This window comes from Sapajus apella, unplaced genomic scaffold, assembly GCF_009761245.1.
Source record: "Sapajus apella isolate SASKATOON/1434 unplaced genomic scaffold, GSC_monkey_1.0 scaffold29, whole genome shotgun sequence".
NCBI lineage: Eukaryota > Metazoa > Chordata > Mammalia > Primates > Cebidae > Sapajus > Sapajus apella.
This window is the reverse complement of record NW_022436969.1, coordinates 23,586,497-23,604,248: the sequence shown is the minus strand read 5'-3', so window position 1 is coordinate 23,604,248 and position 17,752 is coordinate 23,586,497. Positions and strand designations below refer to the sequence as shown.

The following is a 17,752-nucleotide window of genomic DNA, read 5'->3' as shown; positions in this document are numbered from 1 at the left end:
AAAATACAAAAATTAGCCAAATGTATTGGCCCATGCAAAATCTCAGCTATTAGGGAGGCTGAGGTGGGAGGATTGCTTGAGCCCAAGAGGTTGAGGCTGCAGGGAGCCATGATCACACCACATGATCTTCCATGGCCAAGGGTCCACAGGAGGCATTCATATTGGTTAATGGCCTAAATTGCATAAATATATGGGAAAACTGGGCAGATCCCACTTGGTAAGTCATTACACAGGCATAATTTCCTTAGGCCCAACTAGGGAAGACAGGATTTTATTTTAGCACAAATTGAGAGTAGTCTGTCTTTCTCTGGAATTGTGTTCTTAAATTAGATAAAGTCATGTCTTGGTATTTGTCTTTAGTCCATTCCTGAATTATATAGTACACTTTTGGAAAACAAGAACCTCTGTTCCATTCTTTTAAATGAGAAAAATAGGGTGTTCGCAGCCCAACCAGAAACCATAACCAGTTCCCTCAAATATAGTACAAAACCTTTTAAACTGTATAGCATTTAAAACATGAATTAAATCATATAAGACTTAATGGACTCATTATTGGGCTTATATGGTAAATGACAAAATACTAGATACAAATTATAATTGCCTTCTATACCACAGTGAAAATTTTTTAAAAAATGAAATAATATGTTAAAGATTATATCTAAATTGGAACCTTGTTAACGATACCCCCAGGCTCCTGTGAAAAGCTAATAAAAAGACCATGGAAGGCTAACCCCCCTCTCTATTTTTATACATATTTTGCCTACACTTGAACACAAACGTTTTCACTAGTAGGTACATGCATATTTGTGATACTGAATTTTCAATTCAGAGAGTGAATTCTGGGTAAGAATTTTTGCAAGTCATCATAGCAAATATTTTCAGATGGAGTTTTAGACAGCCAGTGATACCTTTATATATAATAACAAAAAGTGGAAAAGACATGAGAAAGCACAATAAGATGTACAAAGATAGCAAAACACAGTCCATCCTTAAGTTGCAGAATATATTATAAAGATAGAACAGGTACCCAAGTTAGCACATTATTAGTAAATTATACATTACTTACTGCAAATTAAATGCCATAGGAATAGAAGGGCTAGAGTGGGTGGAGCAAGGAGAATTGAAGAACAGAATTGAAATGAGAGGAGAGGAGAGAAGGGAAGGTTTCTATTTTAGTGGGGAACAAATTTGGAGAACAGCAAAAAATGGCAAGAACAAAGTTCTGCATAGTAGGAGAATATTGGCAAGAGCTTGCATGGACATGTGTTCTCAGTTCTCTTGAGTACATATCTAGGAGTGGAATTGCTGGGTCATATGGTAGCTCTATGTTTAACTTTTTGAGGAGCTGTCAAACTTTTCTACAGCAGCTGAACCATTTTACATTTGCACTAACAATCTCTTGGGTAGAGAAGGTTCCAGCATACCAAAAAGTATAACAGTGATTAAATATTCTGATACATAGTTCAATTCAGATTTCTCTTGTTGTCTAAAAGGTTCACCATATAGCTTTTTAAATAGTTTTATGGAGATAAATTTACATACCATAGTTTACTCTCATTCAAAGTTTACAGTTCAGTGAATTTTAATATATTTAACAATTTGTGTAGCTGGTACCACATTCTAATTTTAGAACATTTTTCTGATCCCAACTTCTGTGGCTATTTAAAAAAATATATTTCAAGAGGCCGGGCACATTGGCGCACACCTGTAATTCTAGCACTTTGGGAGGCCGAGGCGGGCGGATCACGAGGTCAAGAGATGGAGACCATCCTGGCCAACATGGCAAAACCATGTCTCTACTAAAAAATACAAAAATTAGCTGGGCATGGTGGCTAGTGCCTGTAGTCCCAGCTACTCAGGAGGCTGAGGCAGGAGAACTGCTTGAACCTGGGAGGTGGTGGTTGCAGTGAGCCAAGATCGCACTACTGCACTTGAGCATGGTGACAGAGCGAGACTCTGTCTCAAAAAAAAAAATATTTCAAGATGAATCAAGGATCGATATTGTATTTGGTTGATGTGATTCTTTGGTCTCTTTTAATCTGGAACTGTTCCCTACCTTTTTCTTCCTTGCTTGACATTTGTATTTTTGAAGTTTCTATACCAGTTATCTTTTAGAATGCCCCATACAATGCATTTGTTTAATTATTGTTTATCATAGTTAAATTCAGATTAAACATTTTGGCCAGGAAAAAGGTAGTCTCAATGTAGGAGACATTGAAGAGGCATTTGAGATTTTTAAGCACCATTGTGCACTAGGCCCTGTAACCAAAAAGAAAAAATTCTTTAAATCAAGCTATATGTCTAGGAGTATGCTCTAGAAAAATTACCATGTCAGTAATGTTTAATTTGAGGTCGGGGAAGCTGGTTAAACTTTTGCTGTAATACAGAAAAGTAAAAAGAGGGGATGGAAGAAATGTAACCTATATGTTGCCATTGGCTGTTTTTTGTGGGGTTTTTTGTTCATTGGTTGGTTAGTTGGTTTGTTGGTTTGTCGAGAGGCAAGATCTTGCTGTGTCTCACAAGCTGGACTTGATCCTCCTAAGTAGCTGAGTGGCATTATTATTTATACAGAACCAAGACCAAGTATCTTGGGAGTTGGAGAGCTTCCATTGAAACATAATTTCTAAGATCAGGTGCTGTGGCTCATGCCTGTAATCCCAGCACTTTGGGAAGCTGAGGCAGGCGGATCACTTGAGATCAGGAGTTCGAGACCAGCTTGGTCAACATGGGAAAACTTTGTTTTTACTAAAAATACAAAAAATTAGCCAGACATGATAGTGCATGTCTATAATCTCAGCTACTTGGGAGGCTGAGGCAGGAGAAGCACCTGAACCCGGAAGGCAGAGGAGGTTGCAGTAAGCCAAGATTGCACCACTGCACTCCAAGATTGCCCACCCTGGGCAACAGAGCAAGACTCCGTCTCAAAAAAAAAAAAAAAAAAAAAATTGAGACTTTAACCCTCATTATTCCAGTGTTCAAGTAGGGTAAAACCTATGTAGTTGTGTATGGTTTTATTTGCACCTAGATCCTCTGTGTGAGTACTTAAGTCCTGCTCTCTGTGCACTTCCTTTTACTTGTTTTTATTTATTCATAGTGCTCTACGGAAGCGTATTCGAGAGGACAGAAAGGCCACCACAGCTCAGAAGGTGCAGCAGATGAAACAGAGGCTAAATGAGAATGAACGAAAAAGAAAAAGGTGGTTATATTGGCAACCTATTCTCACTAAGATGGGGTTTGTGTCAGTCATTTTGGTTGGCGCTTTTGTTGGCTGGACACTGTTTTTTCAGCAAAATGCTCTATAAATAAACAATTAATTTTGCCCAGCAGGCTTCTGCACTAGTAGCTGACCGTGCTACATTAATCATAGAGGTTTGTTTGCAAACGCCTCATATCCCAAAAATGGTGCAGTAGAATAGACATCAGCCAGATAAGTGATATTTACAGTCACAAGCCCAACATCTCAGGACTCTTCACTGCAGGTTCCTCTGAAACCCAAACTGTAAATGGCTGTCTAAAATAAAGACATTCATGTTTGTTAAAAACTGGTAAATTTTGCAACTGTATTCATACATGTCAAATACAGTATTTCACCTGACCGACATTGAGAAATCCTTTATCACAGGATTTGTTTTTGGAGGCTATCTGGATTTTAACCTGCACTTGATATAAGCAATAAATATTATGGTTTTATCTACGTTATTAATGGAAAGAAAATGACATTTAATGTGTGTAATGTATAATGTACTGTTGACATGGGCATCAACACTTTATATTCTTAACCATTTCAGGGTAAATATATTTTATAAGTATCTATTTAATCGTACTTTTGTAGTTAACTGTACTTTTTAAAAGCTCAATTTGAAAAACCTGTTACATAAAAAAATAAATTGTATGTTGATTCAATTGTACTGGATACATTTTCCATTTTTCTAAAGAGAAGTTTGATATGGGCAGTTAGAAATTTCTACTATATATTGCATTTCTTTTATGTTTTACAGTTTTCCCCATTTTAAAAAGAAAAGCAAACAAAGAAACAAAAGTTTTTCCTAAAAATATCTTTGAAGGAAAATTCTCCTTACTGGGATAGTCAGGTAACAGTTGGTCAAGACATTGTAAAGAAATTGGTTTCTGTAAATCCCATTATTAATATGTTCATTTTTCATGAAAATTTCAATGTAATTACCCTAATTTATAGTTGGGGTAAATCATGATTTAGGAAGTAAAAGTAAGAAGCAGCATTTTATGATTCATGATTTCAGTTTACTAGACTGAAGTTTTGAAGTAAACATTTTTCAGGTTCTTTCTACTTCAATAAATAGTATAATGATATGCAAACCTTATATTGTCATTTCAGCTCCCTAATGAGTGTTTTTTAAAGCATACTGTTTAATGAATTTAACTGCTCATTTGAGTGCTAGTTTTCTTCAGATTTCAACATTCCATTCAGTGTTTAATTTGTCTTAAACTTGAAATTGTTGTTATAAATTTAATTGCTAGGAGGCATCGGTAGCATATGATACTATGGATAGCATACATTATTTCAGTGGTTTTCAAACTATGCTAATTAGATGTCCAGGAGGGTCATCAAGAGGTTACTTTCAACCACAGCATCTCTGCCTGTCTCTTTTTATATGCCACGTAAGATTTCTGCATAAGGCTTAAGTATTTTAAAGGGGGCAGTTATCATTTTAAAACAGTTTGAAAACCACTGCTATAGATAGATATTTTGAATTGATTTGCATAGTCTCCTTGAATGTGTTACATTATGCTGAAAGCATGAAAGCAGGATGTAGGCGGTACTACATATTAAATAAGATTTCTATAACATGTGCCTGTGTCCTGATTCAGTATTACTGTGTCCTGTAACCTTGAAATGGAGAGGAGGTAAGAGGGACATTTTCTTACGTCTGTCTGCATTAAACCTGTGTTGAGGCATCCAAGACCCTTACATTTTAGGTTGTTACTGGTTTAAAATCTCTTTCTAGTTTGCATTGGTTTGTCTTTGCTAAATACAGTATGTTACTCTGCAAGTCAAATGCAGCTAGGCCTTAGGACATTTCCAGTTGAAGCTAGCCTTGCTTTCGGTACACAGGTTAGGGCTTGAGGAAGCCAGTGCCAGGGAGGACATGCCTCGCCCATGTGCTAGCTGAATGCGCTTCATCGGCTTACGCTTTGCTCTCTGTCCTTCTGGGTGGTGTCTGTTGCACATATTTTTAAAACCACATTCAGTGTAGTGAACACTTGTAAGGTTAGTCATCTTTCCTTCCCTGGGCAGATCCTTGAGAAGGGCGCTGACAGTGGATGCTTTAAATAGTGTTCAGTTTTTACCAGTGTATATTTCACCAGATACCGTGAAAACACATGACATCGTGTTGTGCCCATGGTCATCATCCTGACCTTTTATTAAATGAGGTGTGCTGGTCAAGAGACAAGCAGACATGGCTGACTTCTCTGGTAATGGCCAGGGAAAGAAAGTTGGCAATTCTAGATGGGTTCTACATCTTACAAAAGAAAAAAGAAAAAACAAACAAACTTGTTGTATCCTTAGGTCCTCATAATATTAAATATTTTCTGATTTTAACAGATTTTAAGGGTCAGATACGTAGTTTGACTTGAATGAGATAGTGTTGCTTTTTGAATAGGTTAAGAAAGAAACATTTTTAAAAAACGGGCTTTTTTATTTTCAGGAAAGTTTATAATTCATGTCTAGTTCATTTCCACTCATGTCTATTTCTGCTAATAGATTGACAGCAGCCTTTGGTTTAATGCCATGTTCTCTGGCTACACCAACAATTTCATATTCCTTTCCAGTGTTAGCCAAGTATTTGTTTTGTATTAGCCTGTGACTGATTTTTATCCATGCTTGCACATATATAGAATGTAAAAATATAATTCTGCATGTTTATCCATATAAAAATGAAAATACCCATTTTTTGCTTTCTTAAAGGGTTAAAAAAAGTAACATAATAAGTACATGGAGGACTTCAGAGCAATATAAAAACCATTTTTTATGTTAGAGGAGACTTTATGCGTTTGTCAGGTTTTCTGCCTTTTGGTCCTTTATCTTCTTAGTCCATTTCATCATTGTTTTAATATTTCTACCAAGGCATGAACAAGAAAAGAGAAAGGAATTTTAAAAAAATGTGTTAATGATTTTCTTTTAATGGTATGTTTCAGCAGAAGGGGTTCTGATTCTTATTCTTATTATTTATTATTATTTTTTTTTTTAAAGATGGGGTTTCACCATGATGGCTAGGCTGGTCTTGAACTCCTGACTTCAGGTGATCCACCCACCTCAGCCTCCAAAAGTGCTAGGATTACAGGCGTGAGCCACCGCGCCCAGCGGGTTCTGATTCTTAATATGCCCTTGTGCCTTCCTCTTTGTCTCAAACTCAGATTGGTGGTATGAATCGAAAAATATATATTGGTTTAAAAGGCAGTTTAGGATATGGAACGGTCTTCCAGTTGTTATATCAACTACTTTGCTTTCAGTTCAAAGTACCATTTTTGTTGATGGTTTACTGTATGCCAGGCACTGTATTTTTTCTTTACATATTACCCTACTTAATCCTCAGCACAATTTTATGAAGTAGGTGTTGTTAATCAGCCTGAAACTGGCATTTCTCCACTGGTTTATGGTGCTGTCATTGAAAAGTCTCATGTGTAACATATCCTAGAATTAGATAATTCTCAAAGACTGCAACTGCAGGCCAGGCGCAGTGGCTCATGCCTGTAATCCCAGCATTTTGGGAGGCTGAAGCGGGCAGATCACCTGAGGTTGGAAATTTGAGACCAGCCTGACCAACGTGGAGAAACCCGTCTCTACTCAGAATACACAATTAGCCAGGCGTGGTGGCACATGCCTGTAATCCCAGCTACTCGGGAGGCTGAGGCAGGAGAATCACTTGAACCTGGAAGGTAGAGGTGGTGATGAGCCAAAATCATTGCACTCCAGCCTGGGCAACAAGAGTGAAACTGTCTCAAAAAAAAAAAAAAGAAAAGAAAGAAAGACTGCAACTGCAACTCATTTCCCTCTGAGAAAAATATCACTGACTAGATTACATTTCTAGTTCCAGACCAGAACCTGGTGGTTTTGGTTGACTATTGTGTACCATAATGAGTACCTACATTTCCAAATTGCCTGCGTGGTTCTTGTACAGATTTAAAAATCTAGTCTGCCTTTATTTTTACTTTCAGATACAGATGTTTAAAGACATTTTTGGCTGGGCACAGTCGCTCACACCTGTATTCCCAGAACTTTGGAAGACCAAGGTGGGAGGATTGCTTGGGCTCAGATGATTCTCTACTTAAAAAAAATTAGCTGGGTGTGTTGGCACATGCCTATAGTCCCAGCTACTTGGGAGGCTGAGGCAGGAGGATCTCATAAACACAGAAGTTTGAGGCTGCCGTCAGCTATGATGGAGCCATTGCACTCTAGCCTGGGCAATAGAGGAGACTTCTCTATATACGTATTTGTTTCTCTCTCTCTTTCTATATGTGTATGTGTGTGTGTGTATATATGTATATATATATAGAGAGAGAGAGAGTGTATACCCACACACACACAAAGATATATAAAATAGATATAAAAGATATATTAAAGATACATATATGAAGAATTTTTTTTAATATAGTCTATTGTGAGCCAAATGTCATTAGGCATGTGACCCATTTCTTTCCATGTTCAGGCAAGAGTTCCAGTTCTATAAACATTCATGTATGTGTTTTTTCTAACGGGTGCACATGTGGGTTCTCAGTGATGTGTAGCCAGGGCATAGATTCCTCTCAGACTATTGCAGCCTGCAGTGGGGGAGGTGTCTGAAGCCTGGCTGTGCTTGCTGCGCAGTGAATAGCAGAACAAATGCATAGCAGAAATGCCTGTTCTGCATTCCCATTTATACATCAGCAACTAATAAAGTCTCTTTTACTTTTAAGAAGCCCTTATTTGGCTTTGGCATATTTAGGTGGTAGGGGCCTAGAATGTTATAAAGAAAATTTTGAAAAACAGAAACATAGTATTTGTCCATGATTTAAAATACCAGGCATGGTTGTCACCTGTGTGGTTTACTCTGGAGTTGACCTGGTCCATTCATCTTTCTCCCCAGTTTGTTTGGTTTCGACTCCATTTTCCCTTGGATCTATCTTCAAAGCAGTGTCTATGGGACAGCATCACCAGGAGCCCCTAGAAGCACAGACACACTAGAAATTCCAGCTGTCTTTGTTCTAGTGAATATGTATAAGGGTAATTCGCCTTGGTGGAAAGCGGCTCAGGTTGTGTGGACTCCTCAATCCCTCCTCTACCAAGAGCTTACCAGTTCCAACACTGTACACTCAGTTGCTGTGTTCTGTGTGCCTGGTCCTAATAATGGCCATTATGTTGTTCATCCAGATTTGAGAATTTAAGCTTTTTCACTCCTCTTTGGGGAGTAGTATTCAAGTAAGAACTTCTAGGAAAATAGTATGCTTGGTTATCTTTTTTCCTCTGCAGGAGGAATTTTCTGAATATTTAGCACAGATCGCTCCAAGAACAGCATTGACCAATGCTACACACATGCTTTCTCCCAGCACTCTTCTGAGAAATGGCTGTCTCCCCTGGCACCTGGGTTCTGGAAAGACTCATTATCCTTCAGGGAGGGGAGCATTTTTCCTCACTGCTGTTGCTAAGCCTTTTCTCCTGCTGTGTATGGTTTAGCCCAGCACAGAGCCATCGCCAACTGTAAGAAGTGATGGATAGAAGTGTTTACTTGGTTGGTGAGGCCTTGTCTTTAATGGGTAACAATCTGACAAGGAAAACATTTCAAAGACTGACCAGGCCTGGCTTGGTAACTCACTCCTGTAATCCCAGTACTTTGGGAGCCTGAGGCTGGAGAATCATTTGAGCCCAGGAGTTCGAGACCAGCCTGGGCAACACGATGAAATCCCATCTCTATGTAACAAGAAAAAGAAAAAAGAAAAGCCCTGACCATCTCTGGGCAATCCATCAGGGTAATTAAAAGTTCAAACATTTGTTTTTGTTTTCGAGACAGAGTTTTGCTCTTGTTACCCAGGCTGCAGTGCAATGGCACGATCTTCCCTCACTGCAACCTCCACCTCCTGGGCTCAAGTGATTCTCCCACCTCAGCCTCCCAAGTAGCTGGGATTACAGGTACATGCCACCATGCCCAGCTAATTTTTATATTTTTAATAGAGACGGGATTTCACCATGTTGGCCAGGATGGTGTTGATCACTTGACCTTGTGATCCGCCCTCCTCGGCCTCCCAAAGTGCTGGGATCATAGGCCACTGCTCCCAGCCCAAACTTTTGAACTCTATTTTATTTTTTAAATTTAGAATGGAAGGTGGGAATTGTGCAATTTGGTGAGGATGTTACAGAGACTACTTCAGGACTTCCTGGTTTTATGTTATACAGTATGTTTTGAGGAGCTCCAAGAATTGCACAGGAATTTTTTTATTTGTACAGACCATTTTTTAAAGACACATCAAATAATTCTTTATTGGGCTCTAATTTGGCATATTTTTCAGATACAGGTTGCTGTTGATATGTCAAATTTCTACTATTAAAAACTTTCGTTATTTTGAGTTTGGCAAATTCAGGAGAGGGAACCTAGGTAGGTCATCTGTAGAGTATCTTTGCTCACCTTAGGGAAGTTTCTGGTTAGCCTCAATTCAGCTCAATAGGGTATTAGTGTGGATATTTGGTGGCAAGACCTATTTTTGGTGCAGTTTGGCTTTCCATGGCCTCAGGCATAGAGCTGACTTGGGAGTGGACCCTCTGTCCACACCCACGTGGTCCTTATGCCTTTCCAGCGTAAAGTGTTGTGTGAGGGTTGCCATCTCCACAGAAAGCACCACGTTCGTTTCATTTGACTTGTTTGAACCCATTTCTTTTGCCTTTGCACTTTTAAATAAAAATAGCAAAAATTGATTCAAATTTAGAATATTCTAAAATGAAGCCATTTGTCATTTCAGCCTTGCAAATAAAGTCTTTAAAACAATTAACCCTCCCAATGACTTAACCTGAGTTTCTTAACCCCTCCCTGAATAATATTTACAAAGAAATAATACATGAATTTTTAAAAATACTATCAGTTGTTATAAATGATAGTTCATTCTTGGTAAGTATATCTGTAACAAAATACTGGGGAAGGACATGGGGTCTAGTGAACACCTACAATTCTGCCAACCAGCTTAAATATATAATCTAAATTTAACTCACATAACACCTCTTCTAGGTAGACAGCATTCTCCCTATTGTCAGATAAGAAAACTGAGTCAAAAACTAAGTAACTTGCCCAAGTTTGCCCAGCAAGTACATCGGAGAGCTGAGATTCATTCTCCAATCTGTAGGCTTCCAGGAATTCTAAACCTCATACTTTTTCTATTCATTACACTGACTCTGTTTTTAATGGAATATTTAAATGAGATATTTAAGTGGGAAAGTAATAGACAACCACTCTTACCTGTTAAAATTCAGGATAATTCTGTTTTTTTTTTTAATGGAGCACATTTTTAAAACTTGGCACCAGTTTAAACTACCACTGCAACAGAGAAATACTAGAACATCAGAATGTTCCCTAAACCAGATCATTATTTCATTCACTTTGATTGATCCAGTTATTTTGTTTTTAAAAAAAACTTCTGAATGCATAGAAAACAAATATATATATATATATGTTGATTCTGAGTGTGTATATATACATTCAGAATCTATATATATATTGTGTGTGTACACAATCAATAAAAAGTACCTTTTCTTCAGCCACTTTTGTTCAGGGTTCTGAAGATTTGTGTAATAAGCATCCATAGTAGTTTTTGACTCACAGATACCTAACGAGAATGTTTTCTTGATTACTTGACAGTTTTCCATCAGTGCTGGATCATCAGAGACAAAAGGACTGTTCAGAACACTAGGGTGCTTGGTACAGTTATGCCAAGTACCCTGTCTTTAGCGCGAGTAGCCTAATTCTCAGTATTTGGGAGTTTTTGACTAGATGTGTGGATATGGTTTATATTTCCTAGTTATTTATATATATGTGAAGATACAATATGACAAGTATTTAGATTTGGAGGTTTTGTGGTACTGAGGGGAGCTCGGGGAAGACTGGAAATACCATTGACCTCCCAAAAAGTTCAGTTACTTGCAAAGTTTGTGAAGTGACATAAAAAACTCAGCTGCCCTTACAATAGTCATTCTATCTGTCTGTTGTTTATTTAAACTCTCATTTATTTTTACTTTTTGGCATTAAAATACAATAAATCTGTCAATTATTTTATGTGTTTATATTCATAGTAGCTTAAATATTGGGTCAGTTCATTTCAGTAGATATGATTGTTCATATTATCCTTCAGGGCAAAAAGGATCTGCTGACAACCTGTGATTTAAAAATATAGGCCAACTTTATGTTCAAACATTATGTTGATAATATTTTTAGCTGTATTATACAGTGGAGGTTCAAATTGGATTAGACTTTTGCATTGAATTCCAAAGTATTGGTAAGTCTAGCACATACTATAAAGTCTTGCTAAATTCTTGTGGGTACATTTTTTTTTTAAACCTGTCTGTCTGTCAGTATCACATAGAGGTCACTTCTTGAGTAAAACAAGATGGCCTTAAAAATTCACAGTAATTCCCAAAGAAGAATATGAGTCACGGTGCTTCCACATGAGGCCACCTCACACCACCACCGTTTGGAAATCTAGCACTTCAGCCATTTTACCAAGATGACAGTGAAGCACTTAGTGTGGTTGAATGTGTCATGTGGGAATGATTTTTGGTTACCTTTTCAGTTCATTGTTAGTCCTTTTATGTTGTGTGTATCTATGTTCGTCTGTGTGTTTGGTAAATATGAATTGAATAGATGACTTCTTATTTTATGTTTTAGGCCAAGATTGACAGACACCTAATATTCATGACTTGAGAATATTCTGCAGCTATAAATGTTGAACCATTGATGTGCAAAGCAAGACCTGAAGCCCACTCCGGAAACTAAAGTGAGGCTTGCTAACCCTCTAGATTGCCTCACAGTTGTTTGTTTACAAAGTAAACTTTACATCCAGGGGATGAAGAGCACCCACCAGCAGAAGACTTTGCAGAACCTTTAATTGGATGTGTTGTTGTTTTTAATGCGTGTATGAAATGTAGAAAGATGTACAAGAAATAAATTAGGAGAGATTACTTTGTATTGTACTGCCATTCCTACTGTATTTTTATACTTTTTGGCAGCATTAAATATTTTTGTTAAATAGTCTTATGTTGGTTTGTGTGCATTATCTTAGGACAGCTCTGCTTTGAATAATGAATATTTTGCTGTGGGTTTACTCTCAAATTTTTGTAACAAGCAAATGACATATTTAAATTGAAATTGATTCAAAACATTGGCCACTCACTTTTTAAAGATTTTTTTAGCTGGGCATGGTGGTTCACACCTGTAATCCCAGCACTTTGGGAGGCTGAGGCAGACAGATCACCTGAGGTCAGGAGTTCAAAACCAGCCTGGCCAACATGGCGAAACTCCATCTCTACTAAAAATACAAAAAAAATTAGCCAGGCCTAGTGGCAGGCGCCTGTAATCCCAGCTACTTGGGAGGCTGAGGCAGGAGAATCACTTGAACCCGGGAGGCGGAGGGTTGCAGTGAGCCAAGATCACCACCACTGCATTGCAGCCTGAGTGACGAGTGAAATTCTGTCTCAAAAAAATTATATATTAAAAAATATATATTTTTAGTTGCCTTTCTATAGTCTTTCTATCCTTAATAGTACAGGTTACATGAAAGCAATAATAGAGTTATATTCCTTTGTTACTTGGGAAAATATTAATATGGATAATGGTATTGCCTTAAGGTCAATATTAATTTCAAACAAGTACAGCAGTTCAATGCAGTTTTTAAAATCATAGTGCCTTTCCTGTGTTGGATGTTGTGCTTTCCCCAAACAATTCCCATTATAAGAAAGATTCCTTCCTGATCAAGGTCCTCAGCTTGTTTGCCATCTCATGTCCCAGGGCTGTGTGTCTCATCAGTTATTAGATTCTTGGTGATATTTTTGTTGTCCGGGACACTCAGCCCTCTGCTTGAGCACCATAAGAGTATAACAACATAATTTTTTTGTTTTGCCAACTTTGAAATTCATATGTCATTCACAAATACATCTGTTTCATCTCTTTAAATTTAAATGACTTAGGTTCCTTTTTGCCTTATATGCCAGGTTTTCTGGGTCTATTTTAGGAGTACATGAACTATTTCTGCTATATATTTCCTGAAGAATGCATGAAAAGTTTATTACACTACAAAGTAGTACAAAAAGATAATCTTTCCATGGTGTCCACAAAGCTGCTGGAAAGAATCATCTACACTCGGCTGCCTCTATCTGCTTTCTTCCTGCATACTCTACCCCCACTCCCAAAATGACCCAGAAACATCATTTTAGCTTGTACTGTAGCTTAATAAAGCTACTGCTGTTCAGTTCTTCCCTTACATGACTTCTTGGCAGCAACATTAAGAACTCTGTCTTTGAAACTTTCTCCTTAGACTCTATAAGCTTGTCTCTGGGTTTTCTTCATCTCAGTTCTTCTGCCTGACTCTGGAATATTGGGGTTTCCAAGGACCCCATCTTTGGGCCTTTTATTTTGATTTTAATACACTTAACATTGGATGATCTGATTTTTTTTTTTTTTTTTTTAAGACGGAGCCTCGCTTTTGTTGCCCAGGCTGGAGTGCAATGCCACAATCTCGGCTCACTGCAACCTCTGCCTCCCAGATTCAAGCAATTCTTCTGCCTCAGCCTCCCGAGTAGCTGGGACTACAGGTGCCCGCCACCTCACCTGGCTGATTTTTGTATTTTTATTAGAGACAGGGTTTCACCACATTGGCAAGGCTGGTCTCGAATTCCTGACCCCAGGTGATACACCAGCCTTGGCCTCCCAAAGTGCTGGGATTACAGGTGAAAGCCACTGCAGTCTGCCTCACAAGTCTTTAATAACTATAAGCTGATTACATGCAAACTCTAGGCCAATCTCACTTAAGACTTATAAACCATATATCCAGTTCCCTAAATGGTCATTGCATAAATTCCTTACCCTCAAAAATTGAACATGATTTCCCTCCTTTGACCTCTTCCTTCCATATTCCATTTAATTGGTGGAACCCCCTGGAAACCTGAAATTCATCTTCAGTTCCTCCTCTTAGACTTCATGTCTAGTTTGCTCACAAAGTCCTGTTAATTCTGCACAGCAACTCTCACTCCCGTTGTCCTTGCCTTGGTTTAAAGTTCCACACTTGTCCAACCTGTGGCCTATGAGCCGCATGCCACCCAGGATTGCTTTAATGCGATCCAGCATGAATTTGTAAACTTTCTTAAAACGTGAGGGGTTTTTAACAATTTTTTTCTTTTTTTTTTTTTAAGCTCACCAGCTATTGTTAACTGCATTTTATCTGTGGCCCAGGGAAATCCAACGATTGGACACCCCTGGTTTAAACCTTCCTTGTGTGTGCGGGTCACAGCAGCAGGTTCCTGCCTAGGGTGGCACACCTGTTTGTGCCGATCCACTCCACACAGCTCCCAACTAATTTAAAGATCTGACTGTTGCCCTCCTTAAAATTCGCTAATGGCACCTTAGGCAATTTTGTCTTTGTTTTAAATCACAAAGCCTCAGCATGCTGTGTGCACCAGTGCATCTTCTGGCTATTACCTGCCTACCCTGATAAGGCACCCTTAGCTGCAGCTATCCCAAACTATTTGGAATTAGTGGAATATTGCTCGTTCGTTCAATGAGTATTTATTGAACACACATGCTTGGCACTATAGGAGACAGTGGATGTTCAGTGATGGGGGAAAAGCATGACTGTGGTCTATGGTCTTATGGGAGAGTTAAAACAATAAGCCTGTAAGCAAGCAAATACACAATTCAACCAGTCATGAGTGCTGTGGCAGAAATGAATTGATAACTACTTAGATGTGGAGAAGTTGGCTTATGAAATCAGAAGCAGAGATACTAGTAGTAGTTGCCACTGAACATTCTTTTGGGATGGCCACATAAGCCCCCAGTTTGGAAAGGTCAGTGGCAAGGCAAGACTTGAGCTTTCCAGGTTGGATGCAACTCTACCCTGTGGTGTGGTCTGCAGGACACACAGGCATGTATGCCCAAGGCAGCTCTGGGAGCCATGAGGAGCATCTCCAAAATAAGACATGTCTGCCACTACCTTATGCAGTCACCTTACTTTTGATGAAAAATGAATATCTTAACCAATAGAATCAGAAACTTAACCCTGTGGGTGTTTGGGTGGATCTCTTCTCAACAGTTCCTGGCCCACCTGAAATGCTCCAGGTGTGAAAATTGGATTGATGTGAAAACCTGCCTCCATGTCTGGACTGGAAGGAGTGTCGGAAAACTGAAGGAGTGATCCCTGAGCTAACTTGCCAGACGGAGACCAGACAGCATGTGGCATGTGACATTTGGGTGGTTGGGCCCTTTAAAAGCAACCCCAAACAGCAACTGTTCCCATACTTCTAATTGGCCCAGTGGGTAATGTAAGGATGCTGAGGCGAAGGCAAAGTAGTCCAGCGTACAGTTCCCTGGTGTTTCACTTAGGGTTCTCCAGAGAGACAACCGACACGGTAGAGCAAGGTGAGGAGGGGCTGGGGAATTGGCCACCTCTATCATGGAGGCTGAAAAGTCCTATAACTGACCTCCAGCAAGCTGAGAACAGGGAAGCCAGCTGCGTGTATCAGTCCTTGTCCAATATTAATAGTATAACTCTGGAGGTCCACTGGTGAGAGTCCCAGAGTCCAAAAGCCAGAGAACGAAGTGTCGTCCAGGGGCAGAGGAGTGTGCCAGCCCCAGAAGGGAGTGAGAATGCACCTTTCTCTGCTTTTCCCTGCCTTTCACTCCATCCAGGCCTCTTGCTGATTGGATGGTGCCTGCCCATGTTGAGGGTGGGTCTTCCCTACTCCGTCCACTGACTCACACGCCAGTCTCCAGAAATAATTCCCTCACGGGCACACCGGAGGCAGCCCAATCTAACCAAATGTCAGACCATATGGGTTTCCCTTTAGGCAAAAGAGGACAGGCACAGCACCTCCTGAAGCCTTGAGAATAATGAGTGCTTCACCAGCTATGTGGGTACCCCTTGATTCAGTCAAGTTGACACTCCAAATCAACCATCACACCCAGCTTCTCCTAATTAAGGCAGTAGAGACGCTTAACATTCCCCAAACAAATTCATCAGTGGCACAAGGGAGGCCCCAAAGACACCGTTTCTTGCTGGCATACAGTGGCATTCCAAGCAGAAGTTGAATAACTGCTATTAGGTGTGGAAAGGAGAAAGTGGAGGAGAGAAATGTTATAACCTCCCACGTCAGGGGCAGAAAATTAGACTGCAAGGGGGAAAAGCAGAGGCAGTTTTAATAGTAGTTATATTAGCTTGTCTGAAACAACCTTGCTGCCCTTACAGATGAAGGTGGGAAAGAGCTGTGTCTGGAGCTCTGTTAACTGCATGCTAAATGAGTGAGAAAAATACAAATAGAGAAATCGGTACTAAGTCACAATATAAACTAATTTCTGCTTGGAAAATAATGTCTTCTAAGTAGAAAATGAAAAAAAAAAATTTTTTTTTTTTTTTTAATACAGAGTCTTGCTCTGTCACCAGGCTGGTGTGCAGTGGCTCAGTCTCAGCTCACTGCAACCTCCATCTCCCAGGTTCAAGTGATTCCCCACCTTAGTCTCCTGAGTAGCTGGGACTACAGGCACACACCACCATGCCTGGCTAATTTTTGTGTGTGTGTGTTTTAGTAAAGACGGGGTTTCACCATGGCCAGGATGGTCTCGCTCGCCTGACCTCGTGGTCTGCCTGCCTCAGCCTCCCAAAGTGCTGGGATACAGGCATGAACCACTGTGCTCAGCCTGAATTAAGAATTTTTAGTTTTCTGTCTGGGCACAGTGGCTTAGGCCTGTAATCCCAGCACTTTGGGAGGCGGGGGTGGGCAGATCTTCTGAGTTCAAGTGTTCGAGACCAGCCTGGCCAACATGGTGAAACCCCATCTCTACTAAAAATACAAAAACTAGCTGGTGCGCGCCTGTAATCCCAGCTACTCAAGAGGCTGAGGCAGGAGAATCGCCTGAACCTGGGAGTCAGAGGTTGCAGTGAACCGAGATTGTGTCACTGCACTCCAGCCTGGGCGACAAGAGTGAGACTCCATCTCAAAAAAAAAAAAAAAAATCTTAATTCAAATGCCCCCAGGATGGCTTGATTTTAATGCTAACAAATCTGCAGTCTAGCTTTGTGTGGAACAAGTGGCAGAGACATTTACTCCTCTCCAAGTACAGGTGGCCCTCCGTATTTGTTTGCTCCATATTTGACATTTGTGGGTCCAACCCACCACAGATCAAAAGAAAACAAATAATACTACAATAAAAAATAAAACAATTAAAAAACACAGTATAGGCCAGACACAGTGGCTCATGCCTATAATCCCAGTACCTGGGGAGGCCAAGGTGGGCAGATCACTTGTCGTCAGGAGTTCAAGACCAGCCTGGCCCACATGGTGAAACCCCATCACTAATAAAAATAAAAAAATTAGCCAAGCCTGGTTGGGGGCACCTGTAATCCCAGTCACTCAGGAGGCTGAGGCAGGAGAATCATTTGAACCTGGGGGAGGCAGAGGTTGCTGAGCAGAGATCATGCCACTACACCCCAGCCTGGGCGACAGAGCAAGACTCCGCCTCATAAATAAATAAATAGAATAAAATAAGAAATA

At 39.7% G+C, this 17,752-nt stretch overlaps 1 protein-coding gene across 5 annotated transcripts in view; it reads left to right on the top strand.

Moving 5' to 3' along the window:
- The window catches only part of PTPN2 (protein tyrosine phosphatase non-receptor type 2), a 112,003-nt gene extending 99,755 nt beyond the window's left edge, over positions 1–12,248 (top strand). For 3 of the 5 annotated variants that reach the window (XM_032293440.1, XM_032293444.1, XM_032293441.1), the window contains one exon: positions 3,095–5,505. In XM_032293440.1, coding sequence (XP_032149331.1) covers positions 3,095–3,302 — 208 coding nt within the window. In that variant the 3' untranslated portion in view covers positions 3,303–5,505. Of the gene's footprint in view, positions 1–3,094; positions 5,506–11,882 lie in introns of those variants that run through there. The other 2 variants (XR_004273487.1, XM_032293442.1) reach the window with 2 other exon arrangements.
- The last annotated feature ends 5,504 nt before the right edge of the window (positions 12,249–17,752 follow it).